Consider the following 21106-nt stretch of genomic DNA (forward strand, 5'->3'; position numbering starts at 1 on the left):
TTGATACTAACACAATAATAGTAAGGGACCTTAACACCCTACTTACATCAATGGACAGATCACCTAAAGAAAAAATCAACAAGAGAACAATGGCTTTGAACGACACACTAGAATAAATGGATTTAACAGATATATTCAGAACATTCCATCCTAACACAGAAGAATACATATTCTTTTCAAGTGCACATGGAACATTCTCCAAAAGAGGTATTAGCCCACAAAATAGGCCTCAACAAGTGTACTTGTGAAGAGCACCAGTTGTTGAGTGGAAGTGCTGAATCACTATATATCTAGAACAAACATCACATTGTATGTTAACTGGAATTTAATTAAAAATGTAAAAAAAATGCTTAAAAAATTCAAGAAGATTGAAGTCATACCAAGCATCTTTTCTGACCCTATGAAACTGAAGTCAACCAAAAGAAAAAGTATGGAAAAACCAAACATGTGGAGGTTAAATAACATACTACTAAACGATGAATCAGTCAACCAGGAAATAAAAGAAGAAATTAAAAAGAACATGGAAACAAATGAAAGTGAAAACACAACAATTCAAAACCTTTGAGATACAGCAAAAGAGAGTCTAAGAGGGAAGTTTATACCAATACCGGTCTACCTCAAAAAGCAAGAAAAATCTCAAATAAATAAACTGAACTTACACCTAAATGAGCTAGAAAAAGAACAAGCAAAACCTAAAACAAACAGAAATAAGAAAATAATAAAGATCAGAACAGAAATAAATGATACAGAAACTAAAAAAACAGATGGATGAAACCAGGAGCTGGTTCTTTGGAAAGATCAACAAAACTGATAAACCTCTAGCCAGAATTACCAAGAAAAAAAAGAGAAAGGAAAAAAAGGAGAAAGGACTCAAATAAATAAAATCACAAATGAAAGAGGAGAAATAACAACTAACACCAGAGATCTCCAAAGGATTATAAGAGAATACAGTAAAACCTAGGTTTCCAAGCATAACTCATTCCAGAAACATGCTTGTAACCCAAAGCACTTGTATATCAAAGTGAATTTCCCCATAAGAAATAATGGAAACTCATATGATTTGCTCCACAACTCGAAAATATTCATATAAAAATGATTACAATACTGTAATATAATACAAAATAAGAAAGAAAATACAAAATATAAAGAAAAGTAAACAAATTAACCTGCACTTACCTTTGAAAACCTTTGTGGCTAGTGTGAGGGCGACAAGAGAGAGGAGGGTTATTGTGTAGGACAACTTTCACTATCACTAGCAGAATCATTGCTATCTATTGGCTCAATGGAATCTTTTTCTTTTCCTGCAACTTTAACAAGGAACCTATCCAATGATACTTGCTTTGACCTCCTTTTGAGGATTTCACGGAAATGGGGCATTGCATTGTTATTAAACAGATTCATTGCTCACACTGCTACAGTCTTATTTGGGTGGTGCTTTTCCACAAAATCTTGCACTGTTTCCCACATTTTACAAATCTCCCTAATCTCACGTCACATGAAGCATTCCTCCTCCTTTTTCTCCTCTGCAGACGAGATGCAGACGTGGACTTCTTATAAAATCTTGCAATTTCGGCCACTTGCATACCTCATTCATACTTTTCCATGATTTCCTTAACTTCCACCTTAATCATCTCCTTCTTCTTAACTGCCTTTCATTTCAATCTTTTTCTGCATGGGGGGCCATTGTATATGCTCCCATAGATGTTGACTACAGTACAGTATTAATAAACTCTTGTCATAAACTGTATTTAATGTAACTGGCAATAAGGCAGCAGAGGAAACGGTCTATATCTGCAGGCAGCCTGACCTAGAATGAAGCAAAGCATTCATAAGCTAATCTCGTATGGAAAAGCAAAGGACTGTCTATAAGTGATCTGAAGTGACAAAAAAATACACAAGTGCCAGTTGTGGGCACCTTCCAATGTTCTGAAAAATCACAGATTTCTGCCAAACACCGCAGCTTGAGACCGAGCATCCAAGTATGGGAGACGATTACCCACAATCCCGCAGTGGGCAGGGGAGAGAGAGAGAAGAACCAATGGCTCAGTTGTGCTCATGAGATGTTTGGCATCACGTACTACTCATATTGCAAGACATAGCTCATTTATCAAGTGAAAATTTATTAGAAATATTTGCTCGTTTTGCAGAACACTTACAGAACAAATTACTCACAATCCAAGTTCCACTGTATTATAAAAAATTATATGCCAACAAACTGAGCAACCTGGAAGAATTGGGCAAATTCCTAGAAACATATCACCTACCAAAACCAAAATAGGAAGAAATAGAAAATTTGAACAGACCAATTACCAGCAAAGAAATTGAATCAATAATCAAAAAACTCCCAAAAAACAAAAGTCCAGGACCAGATGGTTTTAAGATGAACTCTACCAAACATTTAAAGAAGAGTTCATACCTTTTCTTCTCAAATTATTTAAAAAAACAGAAAAGGAAAGAAAACTTCCAAATTCATTCTATGAGGCCAGCATTATCCTGATACCAAAATTGGATAAAGACACCACTAAAAAATGAGAACTACAGGCCAATTTCTCTAATGAACATAGGTGCAAAGATTGTCAACAAAATACTAGAAAACCAAATCCAGCAATATATTAAAAAAATTATCCACCACAATCAAGTAGGATTTATTCTTGGGTTGCAAGGGTGGTTCAATATTCACAAATCTATCAGTGTGATGTATCACATCAATAAGAGAAAGGATAACAACCCTATGTTCATTCCAATAGACGGAGAAAAAGCATTTGACAAAGTACAACATCCATTCATAAGAAGAACCCTCAACAAAGTAGATTTAGAGGGTACCTCAAACATAATAAAGGCCATGTATAAAAAACCCACAGCTAACATCATACTCAATGGGGAAGAACTGAAAGCCTTTCCCCTAAGATCAGGAACATGACAAGGATGTCCACTCTAGCCAGTTTTATTCAACACAGTACTGAGGTCCCAGCCATAGCAATCAGACAACAAAGATATAAATAGCATCCAAATTGGTAAGGAAGAAAGAAAACATTCAGTATTTGCAGATGGCACGATACTATATATAGAAAACCCTAAGACTCCACCAAAAAACTGCTAGAACTGATAAATAAATGCATTGAAGTTGTAGCATACAAAATCAATGTACAGAAATCTGTTGCATTTCTATATACCAATAATGAAGCAGAAAGAGAAATTAAGAAAACATTCCTATTTACAGTTACACCAAAATAGTAAGATACCTAAGAATAAACCTAACCAATGACATGAAAGACCTTGTACTCTGAAAACTGTAGAACACTGATGAAAGAAATGGAAAACAACACAAAGAAATGTAAAGACATTCCATGTTCATGGATTACAAGAACAAATATTATTAAATTGTCTATTATTAACCAAAGCAATCTACACATTTAATGCAATCCCTATCAAAATACCAACAGCATTATTCACAGAACTAGAAAAATCCTAAAACGTGTATGGAACCACAAACAACCTCAAATAGCCAAAGCAATCTTGAAAAAGAAAAGTAAAGCTGAAGGCATCACAGTTCTGGACTTCAAGTTGTATCACAAAGCTGACTGGCACAAAAACAGATACATAAATCAGTAGAACACAACAGAAAATCCAGAAATAAGCCACAATTATAAGGTCAATTAATCTTAAATAAAGCAGGAAATAATGTCTGGTGAGAAAAAGAAAGTCTCTTCAACAAATGGTATTGGGAAAACTAGATAGCAATTTGCAAAAGAATGAAATTGGACCACTTTCTTACGCCATACACAAAAATAAATTCAAAATGGACTGAAGACCTAAATGTGAGACCTGAAATCATAAAAATCCTAGAGAAGAACACAGGCAGTAACCTCTTTGACATCACTGTAGCAACTTCTTTCTAGATATATCTCCTGAGGCAAGGGAAACAAAAGCAAAAATAAACTATTGGGACTTCATAAAAATAAGCTTCTGCACAATGAAACAATCAATAAAACTAAAAGGGGACCTATGGAATGGGAGAAGATATTCACAAATGACATATCTGATAAAGGGTTAGTATACAAAATATATAAAGAATTTGTACAACTCAACACCCAAAAACCAAATAATCCAATTAAAAAATAGGGAGAAGACATGAACAGACATTTCTCCAAAGAAGACATAAAGATAGTCAACAGATACATGAAAAGATGCTCATCATTACTTATCATCAGGGAAATGAAAATCAAAACTACAATAAGATATAACCTCACATCTGTCTGTATTGCTAAAATTAAAAACATAAGAAACAACAGGTGTTGGTGAGGATGTGTAGAAAAAGGATCCCTCGTACAGTGTTGGTGAGACTGCAATCTGGTGCAGCCACTGTGGAAAACAGTATGAAAGTTCCTCAAAAAGTTAAAAATTAGAACTACCCTATAATCCACCAATTGCACTATGGAGTATTTACCCAAAGAATTAAAAAACACTAATTCAAAGGGATACATACACCTCTATGTTTGTAGCAGCAGTATTTACAATAACTAAGATACCAAAGCAGCCCAACTGTCCATTGATTGATGAATGGATAGAGAAGATGTATTATATAAATACAATGGATTATTACTTAGCCATAAAAAAGAATGAAATCTTGCCATTTGCAACAACTTGGAGCTAGAAGAGTATACTGCTAAGTGAAATAAGTCAGCGACAAATACTATACAGTATTTGGAATTTAAATATATGGAATTTAAGAAATAAAATAAACTAACAAAGGAAAAAAGAGAGAAACCAAGAAACAGACTCTTTAACTATTGAGAACAAACTGATGGTTACCAGTGGGGATGTGGGTAGAGGATGGTGAAATAGGTGACGGGGATTAAGGAGTACATTTGTCATGATGACCACTGGGTGATTAAAATAAAAACTTAAAGAAGCAACAACAACAACAACAACAACAACAACAAAAACAACCTCTTCCCTTATTTGTGAAAATCTGATCTTTGGTCAATGTTCTAGCTGAGGGATCCCTGGAATCCTGGTAAAGACAGCATGAAAATGAGGTTATTAAGTGACATTGCCTCTGGAAAAAAATTACCCTGTTGGTAAGTTGCATTTAGAGAAGAAGAAATAATAAATTATAAATATCTGGTTGGAAGCCACACATTTGGACTTCCCTGAGCGTAGAGTCTATTGTAATCAGACATATTCCTTGCAGGGACCCTGGAAACTATGTTTATAGAATTTTACAAAAGATATTGATTCCTGTGGAGGAATGAAACTTCTAAGGCAGAATGGGTCTCAGTCACTAGATTCAGATCTTCTCTTTTCAGAGATGTGACTTGGGAGGCTAAAGATAACTAAATCGTTGATAGTTGTATGGCAGCATGGACTGCTACAAGGACTCTGGCAGAAGAAGACGACCTTAAATTGTCTGGTGGCATACTGTGCTTCCTGTCCCACATCCTTCTAAGTGATTCTGATGCCAAGTGTAGCCCATGGTAGCCCTACCAGTCTGAAAGCTGCATCTGATAAGATATCCCTTCTCTGTGCTGTTGGGTATTAGAACAACAATAGAATGGGAATAGACTAGGAAGAACTGACACCTTTATAAAATTTAGTCTTCTTTTCCAAATGCAACTGTTAAAGCCTTCTTTTGTAATTCTTGGGGTTTTAAGGCTTTCTTTGTGCGACCTTCCCTATTTCTTCTTCCCACATTTCTTCATTAAGTGTACTCCTTGGTATTTTACGTTGCTGTTGTGTATGTGTATGTGTGTGTGCGTGTGTGTACAAATATGCTAATACAAATGGGGATTTTTCTTTCGTTATATCATCTAACTGGCTGTATACATCAAAGTTATTAACTATTTTTTTTTAATGTTTATTTATTTTTGAGACAGAGAGAGACAGAGCATGAACAGGGGAGGGGCAGAGAGAGAGGGAGACACAGATCTGAAACAGGCTCCAGGCTCTGAGCTGTCAGCACAGAGCCTGACGCGGGGCTCGAACTCACGGACCGTGAGATCATGACCTGAGCCAAAGCCGGACGCTTAGCCGACCGAGCCACCCAGGCGCCCCCAAAGTTATTAACTATTAATTGCACCCTACCACCTTATTAAATTCTCTTAAAACCTATAGATTTTTAGTTTTCTTGAGTTTTGCATATATACAGTCAGAAGACAAATGATAATTTTTTATTTAAAAAAATTTGTTTAATGTTTATTTATTTTTAAGACAGACACAGAGTGCGAGCAGGGGCGGGACAGAGAGAGAGGCAGACACAGAATCCGAAGCAGGCTCCAGGCTCTGAGCTGTCAGCACAGAACCAGATGCGGGGCTCGAACCCACAAACTGTGAGATCATGACCTGAGCCGAAGTTGGACACCCAATTGACTGAGCCACCCAGGTGCCCCAACAAATGATGATAATCTTAACTCTTCTTTTAAATTTTATACCTGTGATCTCTTTTATTATCTAATTGCATTAGCTAGTACCTCTCTAATCAGTGTCAAATAACAGTGGGGATAATGGACATCCTTGCCTTGTCCCGATTTTAATTAAAATGCTTTCAGTGTTTCTCCATTAAATAATATGCAGGCTTTGGGGTTGAGACAGATATATTTTACCATGCTAAGGAATTAGAGATATATCCTTATTTTAATAAGAATTTAAAAAATACCTACATACTTATATCAAATGCCTTTTTTTATTTATCTATTTATTTTGAGAGAGAGAGTGCATACAAGTGGGGGAAGGGCAGAGAGGGAGAGAGAGAGAATCCCAGGCAGGCTCTGCACTGTCAGCAGAGCCTGGTGGGACTCAAACTCATGAACCATGGGGTCATGACCTGAGCTGAAGTCAGTTAACCGACTGAGCCACCCAGGTGGCTTTTATTTATATTATTTAAATAAATAAAATTTATTTAAAAAATTTTTTTTATTTATTCATTTTTTTTTTTTTAATTTTTTTTTTTTGAACGTTTATTTATTTTTGGGACAGAGAGAGACAGAGCATGAACGGGGGAGGTGCAGAGAGAGAGGGAGACACAGAATCGGAAACAGGCTCCAGGCTCCGAGCCATCAGCCCAGAGCCCGACGCGGGGCTCGAACTCGCGGACCGCGAGATCGTGACCTGGCTGAAGTCGGACGCTTAACCGACTGCGCCACCCAGGCGCCCCTATTTATTCATTTTTGAGAGAGACAGAGACAGCATGAGTAGGGGAGAGGCAGAGAGAGGAAGAGTGAGAGAGAATCCCAAGCAGTCTCCACACTGTCAGCGCTGAGCCCTACGCAGGGCTCGAACTCACAAAACCATGAGATCATGACCTGAGGTGAAACCAAGAGTTGGAAGTTTAACTGCTTAACCAACTGAGCCACCCAGGTGCCCCTCAAATGCCTTTTAAATATCTATGAGGATCAACTAACATGGTGAGTTATGTTAATAGCTATCCTAATATAGAATCATCCCTTTATTCCTAGGTTAAGTCTCACTTGGTCAAGGTTTATGTTTATGAGCTACTGAATTACTCTTGCTAATATTTTAACTTGCAATTAACTTGTAACAGATGACACAGTTCTACATTTATATATCAACTATTTTACTGATACATACATACATACATATAAACATACATACTATATATCAATGTATCAAGTGCTGTTCTTATGGCTTTCTGAATAGGAACTCATTTAACTCTGGGAGTTTGGTACTATTAACCCCAATTTATAAAGAAAACTGAGGCATGGGGATTAAATGACTTGCCCATCACATAATAGCTAGTACACTGGTGCTGGGATTTATACACAAAAGTAGTCCAGAGCCCATCCTGTACTCCGCTGCCTTTAATTCTTTTGTGTGCAATTGTTTTTTTCTTTGGGGGGGGGAGGCAGTGGGAGTGAATACCAATGTTACACTCTTTTCACAAAAAAAGGCCTTTTCCCTTTTTGCTCTGGAACAGCTTAAATTGTATTGTAACTATGTCTTTAAAAGGGTTAGTAAAATTCCTCTGTGAACTGTTTGTGTCTGGTGTTTTTATATGAGGAAACTCTCAGACAACTTTATCTTTTCTTTGGTAACTGGTCCATTGATAGTCTTTCTTTTAGAGGCACTTTGGCATAGGACAGCTTCTTAGAAAACCTTGTATTTCAAAGTATTTCAGAGTTGAATAAAATTGCATTAGCTATCCTCCAAGATGGTTCCTGATCATTCTTATCTCTCAGTGTTCATTTCCTTATGTAGTCCCTTCCACACTGAATAGAGTTAATGTGTGTGATTATCGTAGAAATAGCACAGTGTAACTTTTGAGGCTAGAGTACAAAAGACATTGTAGGCTTCTGCCTAGGCTGTCTCTTAGATCATTTGCTCTGGAAAAAGTCAAATCATTCAAGTAGCCCTATGGAGTGATCCATATGGCAAAGAACTAAGAGTTTTTGCCAACAACAAACACCAATAAGTTAACAATATGAGTAAGACATACAGAAAGTAAATCCTACAGCCCCAGTCAAGCCTTCAGATAAATGAAGCCCTGGCATTCTGACACAAGCTCATGAGAGATCTTACCAGAACCACCTAGATAACCTGCTCCTGAATTCTTTTTTAAAATTTTTTTAAATGTTTCTTTATTTTTGAGAGAGAGACACAGTGTAAGTGGGGGAGGAGCAGATAGAGAGGGAGACACAGAATCGGAAACAGGCTCCTGGCTCTGAGCTGTCAGCACAGAGCCCGATGTGGGGCTTGAACTCACAGACCTTGAGATCATGACCTGAGCCAAAGTCGGGCGCTTACTGACTGAGCCACCCAGGTGCCCCCTGAATTCTTAACCCACAAAAATATATGTATGAGATCATAAATGTTTGTTATTGCTTTAAGCCATTAAGCTTTTTGGTAATTTGTTACATAGTAATAGATGACTAAAACAATAGTAGTCTTAATTATGTCTCTTAATTTTCAGTTATCCATGATAATCATTATTTCTTGTAAATTTGTGCCTACTCCCATTTTAATTACATTAGCTAATGATTTGTTTTTCAGAGAATCAAGTTTGTTTCACCATTTTTGTTGTTTCTAATTTATTTCCTGCTTTTACCTTCATTATTTTCTTCTTTCTGCTTTCCTTAAGTTAATTTTGTTATTTACTTTTTTTTTTTTATAAGTTTTTTAAGGCAACACAATTTCATTTGAACATTGCTTTAGGTACATGTCCCAGAGACTCAGATAGTGTTTTTATTGTTATTTTTAAATTACTCAATAATTTCTCTGTGCCTTTGAGATTTTTCTTGTGGCCTGGTTTTTTCTCACAGACTTATTATTTTAATTAATTTCTAACAAGAAATATTTTATACCATGTATGCTTTGTACCTCCCCTTAAGATCTGGCTCACAGGCCTTCCCAGTATGCCCAGGCAGAATTAAATATTTCTTCCTCAGTACTCTCATCACATAATACACAGTATTATCTGATCCCTCCCTCTCTTCTTTTAGAACATTTTTTTTTTTTAATGTAGGCTTCACGCCCAGCACAGAACCAAATGCAAGGCTTGAACTCACGATCCTGAGATCATGACCTGAGCTGAGATCAAGAGTCAGATGCTTAACTGAGCCACCCAGGAGCCCCTTAAAACGTTCTAATACCCATGAATTCAGTCATCTAATCATATACATTTGCCATATTTTATCTGAGAAAGTCTATATGATTCTACTATCTACTTTTTCTAAGAATGATATTCTGAAATAAAAATCCTTAATTATTTGATTTGGATCAGAATTCTGTGAGTCCATAAAAGGTTTCTTTACTCTGTGAGACCAGTCTGTAAAAGGCTTCTTACCATAACAAAAATATTGAGAACCAAATGCCTTAATGTGGAGGATCTAAATAAAGATACTAACATTTCCATTTTCTCCCAAGGCTTGAAGAGATAACAATATGACTAGAAGGTATAGCAAAGTGTTAAAATGAATAAGGCCTATGAAAGAGTTTTGATATCTTCTGAAAATGCTTTAAGGTTCATGATGGCGGAAATATTCAGGAAGGAATGGCAAGGCATAATTGATGAGACACAAAGAAATTCAACGCTGAGTCAAAGTAAGCCCAAATAGTTAAAGACAGATGAAGATAGAGATACTTGTGGTGGTTATAAAGGACTAGATTGCACTGCCCTTACAAAACCTGAAGACTATGTAAGGAAAGACATGTACTACCCTCACCATGGAGTCATTATACTTTATGAAGATCCAAGGAAAGTATATACCCAAGGGTTGAACATATAAGGAGAAGAAAATATGCATCATCTAGACAGGACTGTATATAACTAGTTAAAACAAAAATTTCAGAATTCTTAGGAAGAAATTTTACCCCAAAATAGCACTTTGGGCCAAGACGAAATATCAATAGTGAGTGATCTTAACAAAAATAGGAAGCAAGGATGTGAATTATCAGACCTCTTCCTGAGGAGTCTGCTTTCCTGATAAGGACAGGTCCTATATTCAAGGCTTTCTGGAATATTGGTTACTTTGAATGGTATTATAATTAGGTTACAGGCCTGATCAAAAATCCCAATGCTTGTAATTATGGCTCATCAGATCATAAGAATTAGTAAGTACTTTAAACACAGCCAGTATATGATTGTATTTGTATCTTGCACATGAAAAGGAATTACCCACGTCAAATATTTCTGTACAATGCAGTGTGTCAGCAGTATTGTATGTAGAGCAGTGGTTTCCCAAAGGCTAGGCAGTAGTCTGTGGATCCCTGGCAGGGGTTATGTGATATCTCTAAGCCCATTTAAAAGGGTCTGCAGTATCAAAATCAAGATACTAAGTTGCTGTTTGCCCTTCTCACTTGTTAACATTTGCACTAATTGCACAAAAGCAATTGTAGGTAAAACTGCTAACATTTTTGCATGAGTACAAGGCAGCAGTACCAAACTATATTAGTAATCATGGTATTTTTTGCTACTATGACAGCTTTTTTAAAAAGTCAATTTCACTTCATTAATCAAGTAGTATGAAGTGATTTTATTAATTCCTAACCCTTAAGTTCACTATTTTTTTTTTTATTTTTTGTGTGATAAAATGGGAAGTACATATAAAGGACCTTGCTACATACTGACCAGTTATCTTCAGAAAAATAGGAGTGCAATTGTTTCAAATGCAAGCTGAATTACAACTGCTTTATTCATAAAACAGTGCTTATAAAAATCAACAAAGTAGGATTATTCAGACTTAGATATGTGGCAGACATTTACTTTAAAAATGTATGAGGAGAGCTCATCATTTCAAGTGAAATACATGACCATATTTGTTGTCTATAATAAAATTTCAAGCTTTCAAACAAATATTGGAATTTTAGAAAACTTGTAACTGCTCTGTGAGTTTGATAGCTACCCAGTACTTAAAAGATTGTCTGAAGAGACTGGTGGTAATACTAACAAATGTGATTTTTGATACTGTATTGGGAAACATTTGAGCACTGAGTAATGTATATAATTGCTGAATTACAAGGTTGTACTCCTGAAACTATACAACACTATAGGTCAACAATACTTCAACAAAAAAAATTTTTGAAAGATCTGCCTAACTTAGTGATCCAATATTTCCCAAATGACCCACCTATGACATTATAAAGCCATTGAAAGTACAAAATAACCAATGGATTTTAATGTCACAGAATATACTTTTTCTCCCAAATTTTTACTTAAATTTTGGTTAACATATACTGTAATATTGGTTTCAGGAGAATTTAGTGATTCATCACTTATATAGAACACCTAGTGCTCATAACAACAAGTGCCTTCCTTAACACCCACCACCCATTTAGTCCATCCCCACCCCTCTCCCTCCATCAACCTCAGTTTGTTCTCTATCATTAAGAGTCTCTTACAGTTTGCTTCCCTCTTTTCCCCCTTCCCATATAATCATCTGTTTTGTTTCCTAATTCCACATATGAGTGAAATCACATGGTATTTGTCTTTCTGACGGACTTATTTCACTTATTAAATAAGCATAATGCATGCTAGCTCCATCCATATCATCATTGCAGATGGTAAGATTTCATTCTTTTTCATCACCAAGTAATATTTCATTGTGTATATATATATATCACATCATCTTTATCCATTCCATCAATTGATGGGACACTCGGGTTCATTCCATAGTTCAGCTATTGTTGATAATGCTGCTATAAACATAGCGGTGTATGTACCCCTTTGAATCCATATTTTTGTATCCTTTGAGTAAATACCTAGCAGTGCAATTGCTGGAATGTAGAGTAGTTCCATTTTTAACTTTTTGAGGAACCTCCATACTGTTTTCCATAGTGGCTGCACCAGTTTGCACTCCCACCAATAGTTCAAGAGATTTTACCTTTCTCTACATCTTTGCCAACATGTGTTTTTTCCTCTGTTGCTAATTTTAGCCATTCGTGATGTTGAGCATCTTTTCATGTATTTATTAGCCATCTGGGTGTCTTCTTTGGAAAAATGTCTATTCCTGTCTTCTGCCCATTTTTTAACTAGATTATTTGTTTTTTGGGTGTTAAGTTTGATAAGCTCTTTACAGATTTTGGAAACTAACACTTTATCAGATGTCATTTGCAAATATCTTATTCCAGAATATGAAATGTTAGTTGATGTAGCTTCATATTCTATATTGCAATTAACTTGTAAGAAATTAAAAACTCTTGCTTTTGGGTGAAGGACCACAGTATCCAAAATCATCTGAGGGATAAGATCAAAAGTATATTGACTATACCAGACGTGAAATCTTCCCTCATTCCAGATACCACAGCCAATGGTAAGTCATTTTAATAAGAATTAAGATTGCATCTCTTAATGGCATTTTTAAAAGAGCTATAAGCTGATTCTCTTTAGTAAAAGCAGAACTAATGCTCCTTTTTCCATAAGGCCAACGTTCTATGAAGGAGAAGGAAACTCAGCTTTGGATCATGAGCAGATGCTGAGCAGGCACATTAGGTGGAAAAAAGGACTAAGTTGTTTGAGGGGATGTATTAAGGAAAAACTCTGCTTTCTTTGTAAAGAAACATGTTCCTGAGCTTTCCTCCTGGCCTTGTCAGAAGTATCAAAGATCATGACAGACTAAATTACTGGCTCCAATTCTCCAATCTTCCGAATAGAATTATATCTGCACCCTCCTCATGGCCTCAGAATAGGTGAAGTATATTCTCCCCTTCTTGATTTGGGGTTTGGTCATATGATTTGCTTTGACCAGTTGGACATTTATTAGCAGACATTATGGGAGCAAAAACATGCACAGTTGAGCTTACCAATTCACGTGATGAAGACATCATGAAAAAAAAATATCCCAAAGAGTCCAATAGTACAAGAAGAATCAGAGATGTGTGGAACAGAGCTGGACCTAACCTGCAGTCTACCCTAAATCAGCTAAACCTCAGCTGCCCCACAGATGTGTAAGTGATAAATACATGTTTGCATTAAGCCAATGAGTTGTGGGGTGCTTTTATATAGGATTATTTTGAAAACAGCCAATAACTTAGGCTACTCCATGTATACCTAATAGTCACATTCTGGAAGCTACCCTTGAGTACAGTCATTGCCTTTCCCTAAAAAGGTTTGAAAGTCTTTGGTAATGGGTAAAAGTTTGGTAGTATTATTCCCTGGCTTAAAAACCTTTGACAGACTCTCAAGACCTAAAAAGGATTGAATCCAAACTCCTGATTCTGTAATTTAAGAGCCCAAAATGTTACTAACTCATCATATCTTATTACTCTCCCCTTCCTTCATTCTTAACAAGAAATCTTCCATTCTGGCCTCTGATGTTCATTCAACTTTCACAAGCAGTACGAGTCACCAGCTTTCTATGTTGCTATAGCTTTTTGCACAGACGAGATTTAGTAAACTGAACTGCAATTATGTATTTGTTTGCTAGATTGTTATTTTATCTAAGGCAGAGATACTGTCATTTCTATACCTCCAGCACAGTGCCTGAAACATGGCAGAACTGTTCTATTTTTGTTGAAAACATAAGAATAAATGAAATAGAATGAATGAGTGGGATTAGGAGGATAGGTACCATCTGCAGAAGAGAATGGGAAGGGAAAAAGATGTGTCTAAGATGCAGCCTACAAAGAGAAGTATCCTTAAAGAAACGAATTGAAAGTAGCCTCATTTTTATTTAGTAAAATTGTAAAAGTTTACTAAATAGATTAAGAATACTGAATTGAGATTACGTTTTACCTCTATGAAAGTCTTCCTAATGAAAGAAATATAAAACTATGATACCTAGTATTATCATAACTTCATCAAATATACATAAGGAAAAAGTTCGAGGGAAATACAAATACTCTAAAGGATTCTCTTTTTTTTTTTTTTTTTTAATTTTTTTAACGTTTATTTATTTTTGAGACACAGAGAGACAGAGCATGAACAGGGGAGGGGCAGAAAGAGAGGGAGACACAGAATCTGAAACAGGCTCCAGGCTCTGAGCTGTCAGCACAGAGCCCGACGCGGGGCTCAAACTCACGGACCACGAGATCGTGACCTGGCTGAAGTCGGACACTTAACCGACTGCGCCACCCAGGCGCCCCAAGGATTCTCTTTTTTTAACGTTTATTTATTTTTGAGAGAGAGAGAGAGAGACAGACACACAGAGCATGAGCGGGGAAGGGGCAGAGAGAGAGGGAGAAACAGAATCCAAAGCAGGCTCCACGCTCTGAGCTGTTCGTGCAAATGGGTTTGCAAACCCACAAACCGTGAGATCAAGACTTGAGCCAAAGTTGGACACTTAACCAAGTGAGCCACCCGGGCACTCTGAAATACAAATATTCTAAAATATTAATAGATATCTATGATTTGCTTCCTGCTTTTACACGCTACCCTGTTTAAAATTTTCCACAATGAACATGAAAAAAGTATGTGAATCTCTTTTATATAAAAATATGTGATCTTAAATATATCAAATGGCTAATTTTAAAAGACATTACATACTATAAAAGAATTCCAGGGGTGCCTCTGTGGCTCACTTGCCATCTGACTCTTGATTTCTACTAAGATCAAATCCCAGGGTTGTAGGATCAAGGTTGGGCTCTGTGGTGAGCTTGAAGCCTGCTTAAGATTCTCTCTCTCCCCCTCTGCCCTGCTTCCCCCACTGGCATACATTCTCTTTCTCTAAAACAAACAAACAAAAAAAAAAACCAAAAACCTTTCAGTGATTTGAAAGTGGTAAACACAAAATAGTTTATCTTTCAGCTCCAAGTTCTGTGAGAAAAAAGAAAATAGTTTCTTTAAAAGCACTAAGTACATTACTACGCACACACAAAACTAGAATGAAGCTTCAAATCTCATTTAAAAAAAAAAGGAGCGGGGTGCCTGAGTGGCTCAGTCGGTTGACTTCAGCTCAGGTCATGATCTCACGGTTCATGAGTTTGAGCCCCACATCGGGGTCTGGTCTGACAGCTCAGAGCCTGGAGTCTGCTTCAGATTCTGTGTCTCTTTCTGTCTGCCCCTCTGCTGCTTGCACTCTGTCTCTCGCATTGTCTCAAAAATAAATAAACATTTTTTTAAAATTAAAAAAAAAAAAAAAGGAGATACAGGAGTGAACTGAGACTATTTAACAGTCAAGTTTTAGAATATAAATGGTAGGTAATCCCCTTCTAGCAGCAAAAATTACACAGGGAGCCAACAGCATTCCTTTTTGTCTAGCATTCTGTACTTTTTATTCTTTAACCACAACCCCCCAGGATCACTCTACTGTTTTGTAAACTTCTCACCTCTCTTTTCTCACATATAACCCCATCATTCCAAACCACAATAATCCTTAATGTTTTCTTACTTCCTATCTTCTGCCTTTTATTCTTCAAACCTAATTGTTAGGCTTCCTGAAAAGGGTTAAGTTCCCTTCCCAGATATTACTGTAGTTCTTCCATTTCCATGCAATTCTATGTACAATAATTCCCTACATAATTTTCATTTGTCCCCATCTGAGAGAAGATTCCAAAGCTTTGAAAGAGGTGCTTTTCTCACAAATACGCAAAGAACACAAATGCTGTTCTCCTTTTGCCTACTCTCCCAAGAAGGTCCTGTGTATCCTCCTTGTCACTGGCCTTGCACATTTACTGCATGCAGATCTAAGCCTACTCTTTCTATTTCCCCCAACCCCTTTCCAGAGATCTAAGTAATACCTCATGCATACCATGACGATCTCTGGAAAGGGCTTAGGGAGAAATAGAAAGAATAGGGTCCTTCTGGGTGTGGTGTTATCAAAGACAACACTACAAGTTCTCACCACAAGAAAAAAAATTATAACTGTGTGGTGATGTAACCTAAATTTGTTGTGGTAAATTCTGTAATATATACATACAGCAAATCATCATACAAAAGTCTGCAATATATACTTTTAGCAAATTGTTATATTATATACCTAAAATTAACATGACATTACATGTCAATTATATCTTTAAAAAAAAAGATAACAATATAAAAATACCTGCTGGTCAGTACCAGAAACAATAAGAATGCTTCTATATTCTGAGAAAATCTTCACTCTCTGAATCCGATTCTTATTATGTCAAGTCACCTGAATGTGAACAGCAGACTTATATACTATACATTATTAACATAAGGAAATGACAAAACCCTTCGCTGGAAGGAAAGCAAGTCCACACTTGGAATATTTCTTTCCTTTGGAACCATTCAGAGCTGCCAATTTTCAATTGATTTTGGCTTTCCAATTATTAATACTTAACTTTTGGAAGGACATTTCTAGCTTCTTTTGGTGTAGTCAACTGCAAAACTTAACGCTGCAGATCTACCTATACGGGTTAATACAGAATCAAAGGTATGTTAACTTCTAAAAGAGACATGCAGGTAAGTTCTTTAATAAGCCTACAACAGGCAAAATTCACAAGGTCTGCCACTATGAGTACAGCAGTAAAATCTTTGAAAAGACTTAGAGCAATTTATAAATTTCAAACTAAGTAAATAAAGTAGCAACTGATACTATTTTAAAAATTAGAATGTTCATTTTTTTAAAATGCCCTTCTTAGAATGCTTGTTCAGCTAGATACGTTATGAAGAAAAGAATTCCATGGTCAAAGTTTTGGAAGTGTTATCCATTATATCCCCAACTTTGTTTGGTTATGGAAACTTTTGTGTGTAACATCTTTCAAGATGATGATTTGTGAAAGTTTTACAGATTAGTAAAATTTATTTCAAATTGTATTCTTCATATTATATTAACATAAATAGTGCTAAGTCAATATTTATGTTTGGAATTATGCCATAAATACAAGTAAATAAACCACTTCTTATAGCAAAGGAATAGTTGGATGAGACTAGAAGCATATCATATTCTGAAATCCTAGTCTGGGAGTGTCCTAGCCAAAGATTATGCTCCATAAACCTAATGACCTTCTTTCTGCATGGTAGCAGAAAGAGATTTTCCACATCATTTCAAAATGAAATGATCGGCATTCAACCTATTTCAGTGATTTATGAGTCAAGAGCTTTCTGATACATGACTGCTAGTCTTGCCTATCTCTAATCTATTCTTCTTTAGAATGCTACCAGTTATCTTCTAAAAGACACACTGATGGTGACACTCCCTCATTTAAAAACCTTTCCATAGCTCCCAAATGCTTCAAAGCAGGAAATTCAAAATTCATTTTTTTTAAGTTTATTTATTTATTTTGAGAGGGGGAGAGAGTGTGAGAGGGGCAGAGAGAGGGAGTGAGAATCCTGAGCAGGCTCTGCACTGTCAGCACAGAGCCCAATGTAGGGTTTGAACTCATGAACCATGAGGTCATGACCTGAACCAAAATCAAGAGTCAGATGCTTAACCAACTGAGCCACCCAGGCGCCCAAGAAATTTAAAAAAAATTGTTTTTTAATGTTTATTTATTTTTGAGAGAGAGAGAGACAGAGCACGAGCAGGGGAGTGACAAAGAGAGAGGCAGACAGAATCCAAAGTAGGCTCCAGGCTCTGAGCTGTTGGCACAGAGCCTGATGCGGGCCTCAAACCCACAAACCGTGAGATCATGACCTGAGCCGAGGTTGGACGCTTAGCCAACTGAGCCACCCAGGCACCCCAGAAATTAAAAATTCTTAATGTTGCACATCTGGTTCCAATCTACTTTCCAAATTATTCTGCCACTTCCACACCACCTGCCCCAGCTCTAGCTATACAAGGTAGTTATTATTCACAGATTGTTGCTTCATGCTTCTTTCCTTCTCGAATTCTCTTTTCCCCTCATTTTCTCCATTTGTTAAATTATTATTCATCTTTCAACACCCAACTCAAAATGACTGTTCACATTGGCAATAATACAACATACGTTTCATAAATATATTTCACTCTTCATTTCAGAAAAGTCACTACTATATTTAATTATGGAATAGTAATTTTTTTCATCTATGAATAATGAACACTATTGAGTTTGATTAGTCTATTTGTAGTGGTTATCCTAAAAACTCACTGCTATCTCCCCTAGATTTAATTCTTAGATTCAATTCCATGGATACTTACTAAATACCAAATATGCCCTCGACACAGTCATACTCTTAAGAACTGGGCCTATATACAGCCTTTACTACAGCTAAATGCAAATGCAATAGTACATTGCATTTTTCTTCCTGTTTCAAAATTGTGGCTAAGGCCCAAAGCTGAGGATAATGAAGTATTCCATCTACTAGCTTAAGAAGCCAACCATAGTTGGTACCAGACTCTTCTCTAAGGGTTTAACTGAAAGATACCAATTTATTGAGACAGCTCCTACCATCAATATCCTAACACCTTCCCTCAATGTAAATCTAAAATGGCTGAAAAGAAAAGAGGATTACTAGACCTTAAGGGGAACACAGAGTTTCTGAAAATAGGACATTCCTTTCCTCTTTGGAGAAAAAAGAAGTTGTCATATTTAAATCCAGAGGGAAAGAATCATCGTCATCTAAAAGAAAGTCAGACTGGTATTTCATTCCCTATTTGGTTATTTGTATAGGCAAAAGACTTACTGATTTACCCCTCTGTTATATACATAAGGGAAAAGAGAAATAAGGAGAGAGTATGGTGGGGGAAGTGAGAGATAGTAAGACAGGAAAGATAATGGCCTGGTTCCTGGAACCTGGTTCCAAGAGGTATGAAAAATGTAACCTTTCCCCTAATGTGCCTGTAGGCCCTAGAACTGGTACTGGGAGGTAGATTTGATTGTAAAGTCCTGAGGCAAAAAAAGACATACAGAGTCCCATGGTGTGAATGCCATTAGTAGGTTTAGTCCAAAGATGTAACCAAATCTTCCAAGGGATTGCCAATGCCTGTAAACATGGGATAGGACTGATCTGTTAGCAGGATAAATGGAAGTTCCCACTCACCTACATTTAGGCTATTGACAATGAGCTAGAACAGCAGTGCTGAACCACCAAGAAAGAGGACTGCCACCTCAACGGTGGGATATCATGTAGGATTTTGCCCCCGGTATCACTCCTCTCAGTTTCAACACTAGAGAAAGAAAAACCACAAGAAAAAGGGACGGCCGACATGTGTAATAAAAGGAACCTACTTACCCACCCCAAAAGTTTTCAGCCCCAGATTAAGGTCTAGTTTGCCTGAGAGAAAATGAAAAGAGTAACTGAATCAAGTCTGTGACTCAAGTTATAATATGGAGAAAACTGATTCTTAAATACTGCCATGAGACAAGAGTGTTTAAAAATTGCAGAATAGTGACAAGACACTGTGAAGGCAGTTGACATCCAATCAGAAAGGGGAGTCAGACATGGTAGAGTTGGCAGGCAGTTACTAAGTAAAAAGCAAAACTGATCGGTGTTTATATCCCAGCAAATTGAGATCCTTAATGAACTAGTTAACCACAGATGGATAGCCTCTAAAGTTAGTTTCCACATATACTGGTGTTCTTAGCTTTCCATCTCTCCTTTCCTTTTTTTGTATAATAAATGAAATCCTGGTATGAGCTCTATTATACTATGATATTTATACTATGAAGTCTAAAACCAGTCTGTCAATTTTTTCACTACCATTTGCTTGCTGCTCTGTCTGAAAAATGCTAAGCAGATGAGAGCTATTATTCTATATCTGGGAAGTCACCATTAAAGTCACAGATATGAATGGACAAATAAGCATTACTAATGACGGAGGATGCTAGTAGTAGTAATAGGTATTTCAAGTAATGAAGTGAAGGGGACCAATGAGAACAAAGTTCTTCAGAAATTAATTTGATACCTCAAAGCCTCTTTCAATGTTACCTTTTAATGATCCAACCAAAGAAGAAATCTACAAAGAGGCTTATCTGACAAAGAGCAAAACCAGTATATTATAAATGGACACTGTTCAGCTGCATGATACAAAGGAAGAAAAGGGAAGGTTCTAAAGAAAAAGAGTAAGAGAAAAACAAGTGAAGGCTGGTCAGGAAGTGGGACCTGAACTGGGGCTGTACATGGAAGGTGGACAGGCATGGATGATAGACAGAGCAGAACAACTCTGGATGGATGGTAGACAATAATGTAAAGTGGCTATGACACATTGCAATATTAATACATACCGAGACTGAATTGCGGGTAATGCTCATAAATCTAACTGCAATTAGTACAGGTTTCTGGATTAGGAAGGACATGAAAAGGAAAGCAGAAGGTTAGAATGTACATGTCATTGCCCCATTAAAAGAGAAGGTTTAATCTTTCAATGGACTGAATATATCTGTCTTCTGCAGCATCAGGGGAAAAAAAGCACAGCTTGTCTAGCTGCTTTGAAAAGCAGTTTTAGAGTAAAAGGTCTCTCCCCATCCTTCTTAGATGGGAACTGCTAAATTGGGCATCCTAGAACTGAGCTCCTGAAAATTCAGACTACCAGAAAGGGTTTCACTTTTTAATAGTGTTTCTGTTTTCATTTTCTAGGGAAAAGATTTAGATAGTGTCCTACAATTAACTTTCTTTAGTAACTTGACTGCCTGGAAAAGGTCTATGTTTGTACTTATTTTTAGAGAAGACCCTTCACTAATTTAAATCAACAGACATATTTGTTAGGACTTATTCTGTGCCAGGCAGTTTAAGCACTAAAGAAAGAAACAGAGTTATTTTAATGTTAATCTAAGTATAAATCATGAAGATATAGATGAAGTATTGCTGGGCTCCTGGAAAAGCACGGGCATGATA

At 36.6% G+C, this 21106-nt stretch overlaps 1 protein-coding gene across 14 annotated transcripts in view; it reads right to left on the reverse strand.

Moving 5' to 3' along the window:
* MYO9A (myosin IXA) overlaps positions 1-21106 on the reverse strand; it is a 291871-nt gene that overhangs the window by 25612 nt on the left and 245153 nt on the right. For 11 of the 14 annotated variants that reach the window (XM_086711106.1, XM_086711104.1, XM_086711107.1 and 8 more), the window contains one exon: positions 20497-20550. The exons of the other annotated variants lie outside the window; for them this stretch is intronic. In XM_086711106.1, coding sequence (XP_086567232.1) covers positions 20497-20550 — 54 coding nt within the window. The remainder of the gene's footprint in view (positions 1-20496; positions 20551-21106) is intronic. 14 annotated transcript variants of the gene reach the window in all.

Source organism: Puma concolor, chromosome B3 (assembly GCF_028749965.1).
Source record: "Puma concolor isolate L17-30 chromosome B3, mPumCon1.1.hap2, whole genome shotgun sequence".
In the NCBI taxonomy this organism is placed as follows: domain Eukaryota; kingdom Metazoa; phylum Chordata; class Mammalia; order Carnivora; family Felidae; genus Puma; species Puma concolor.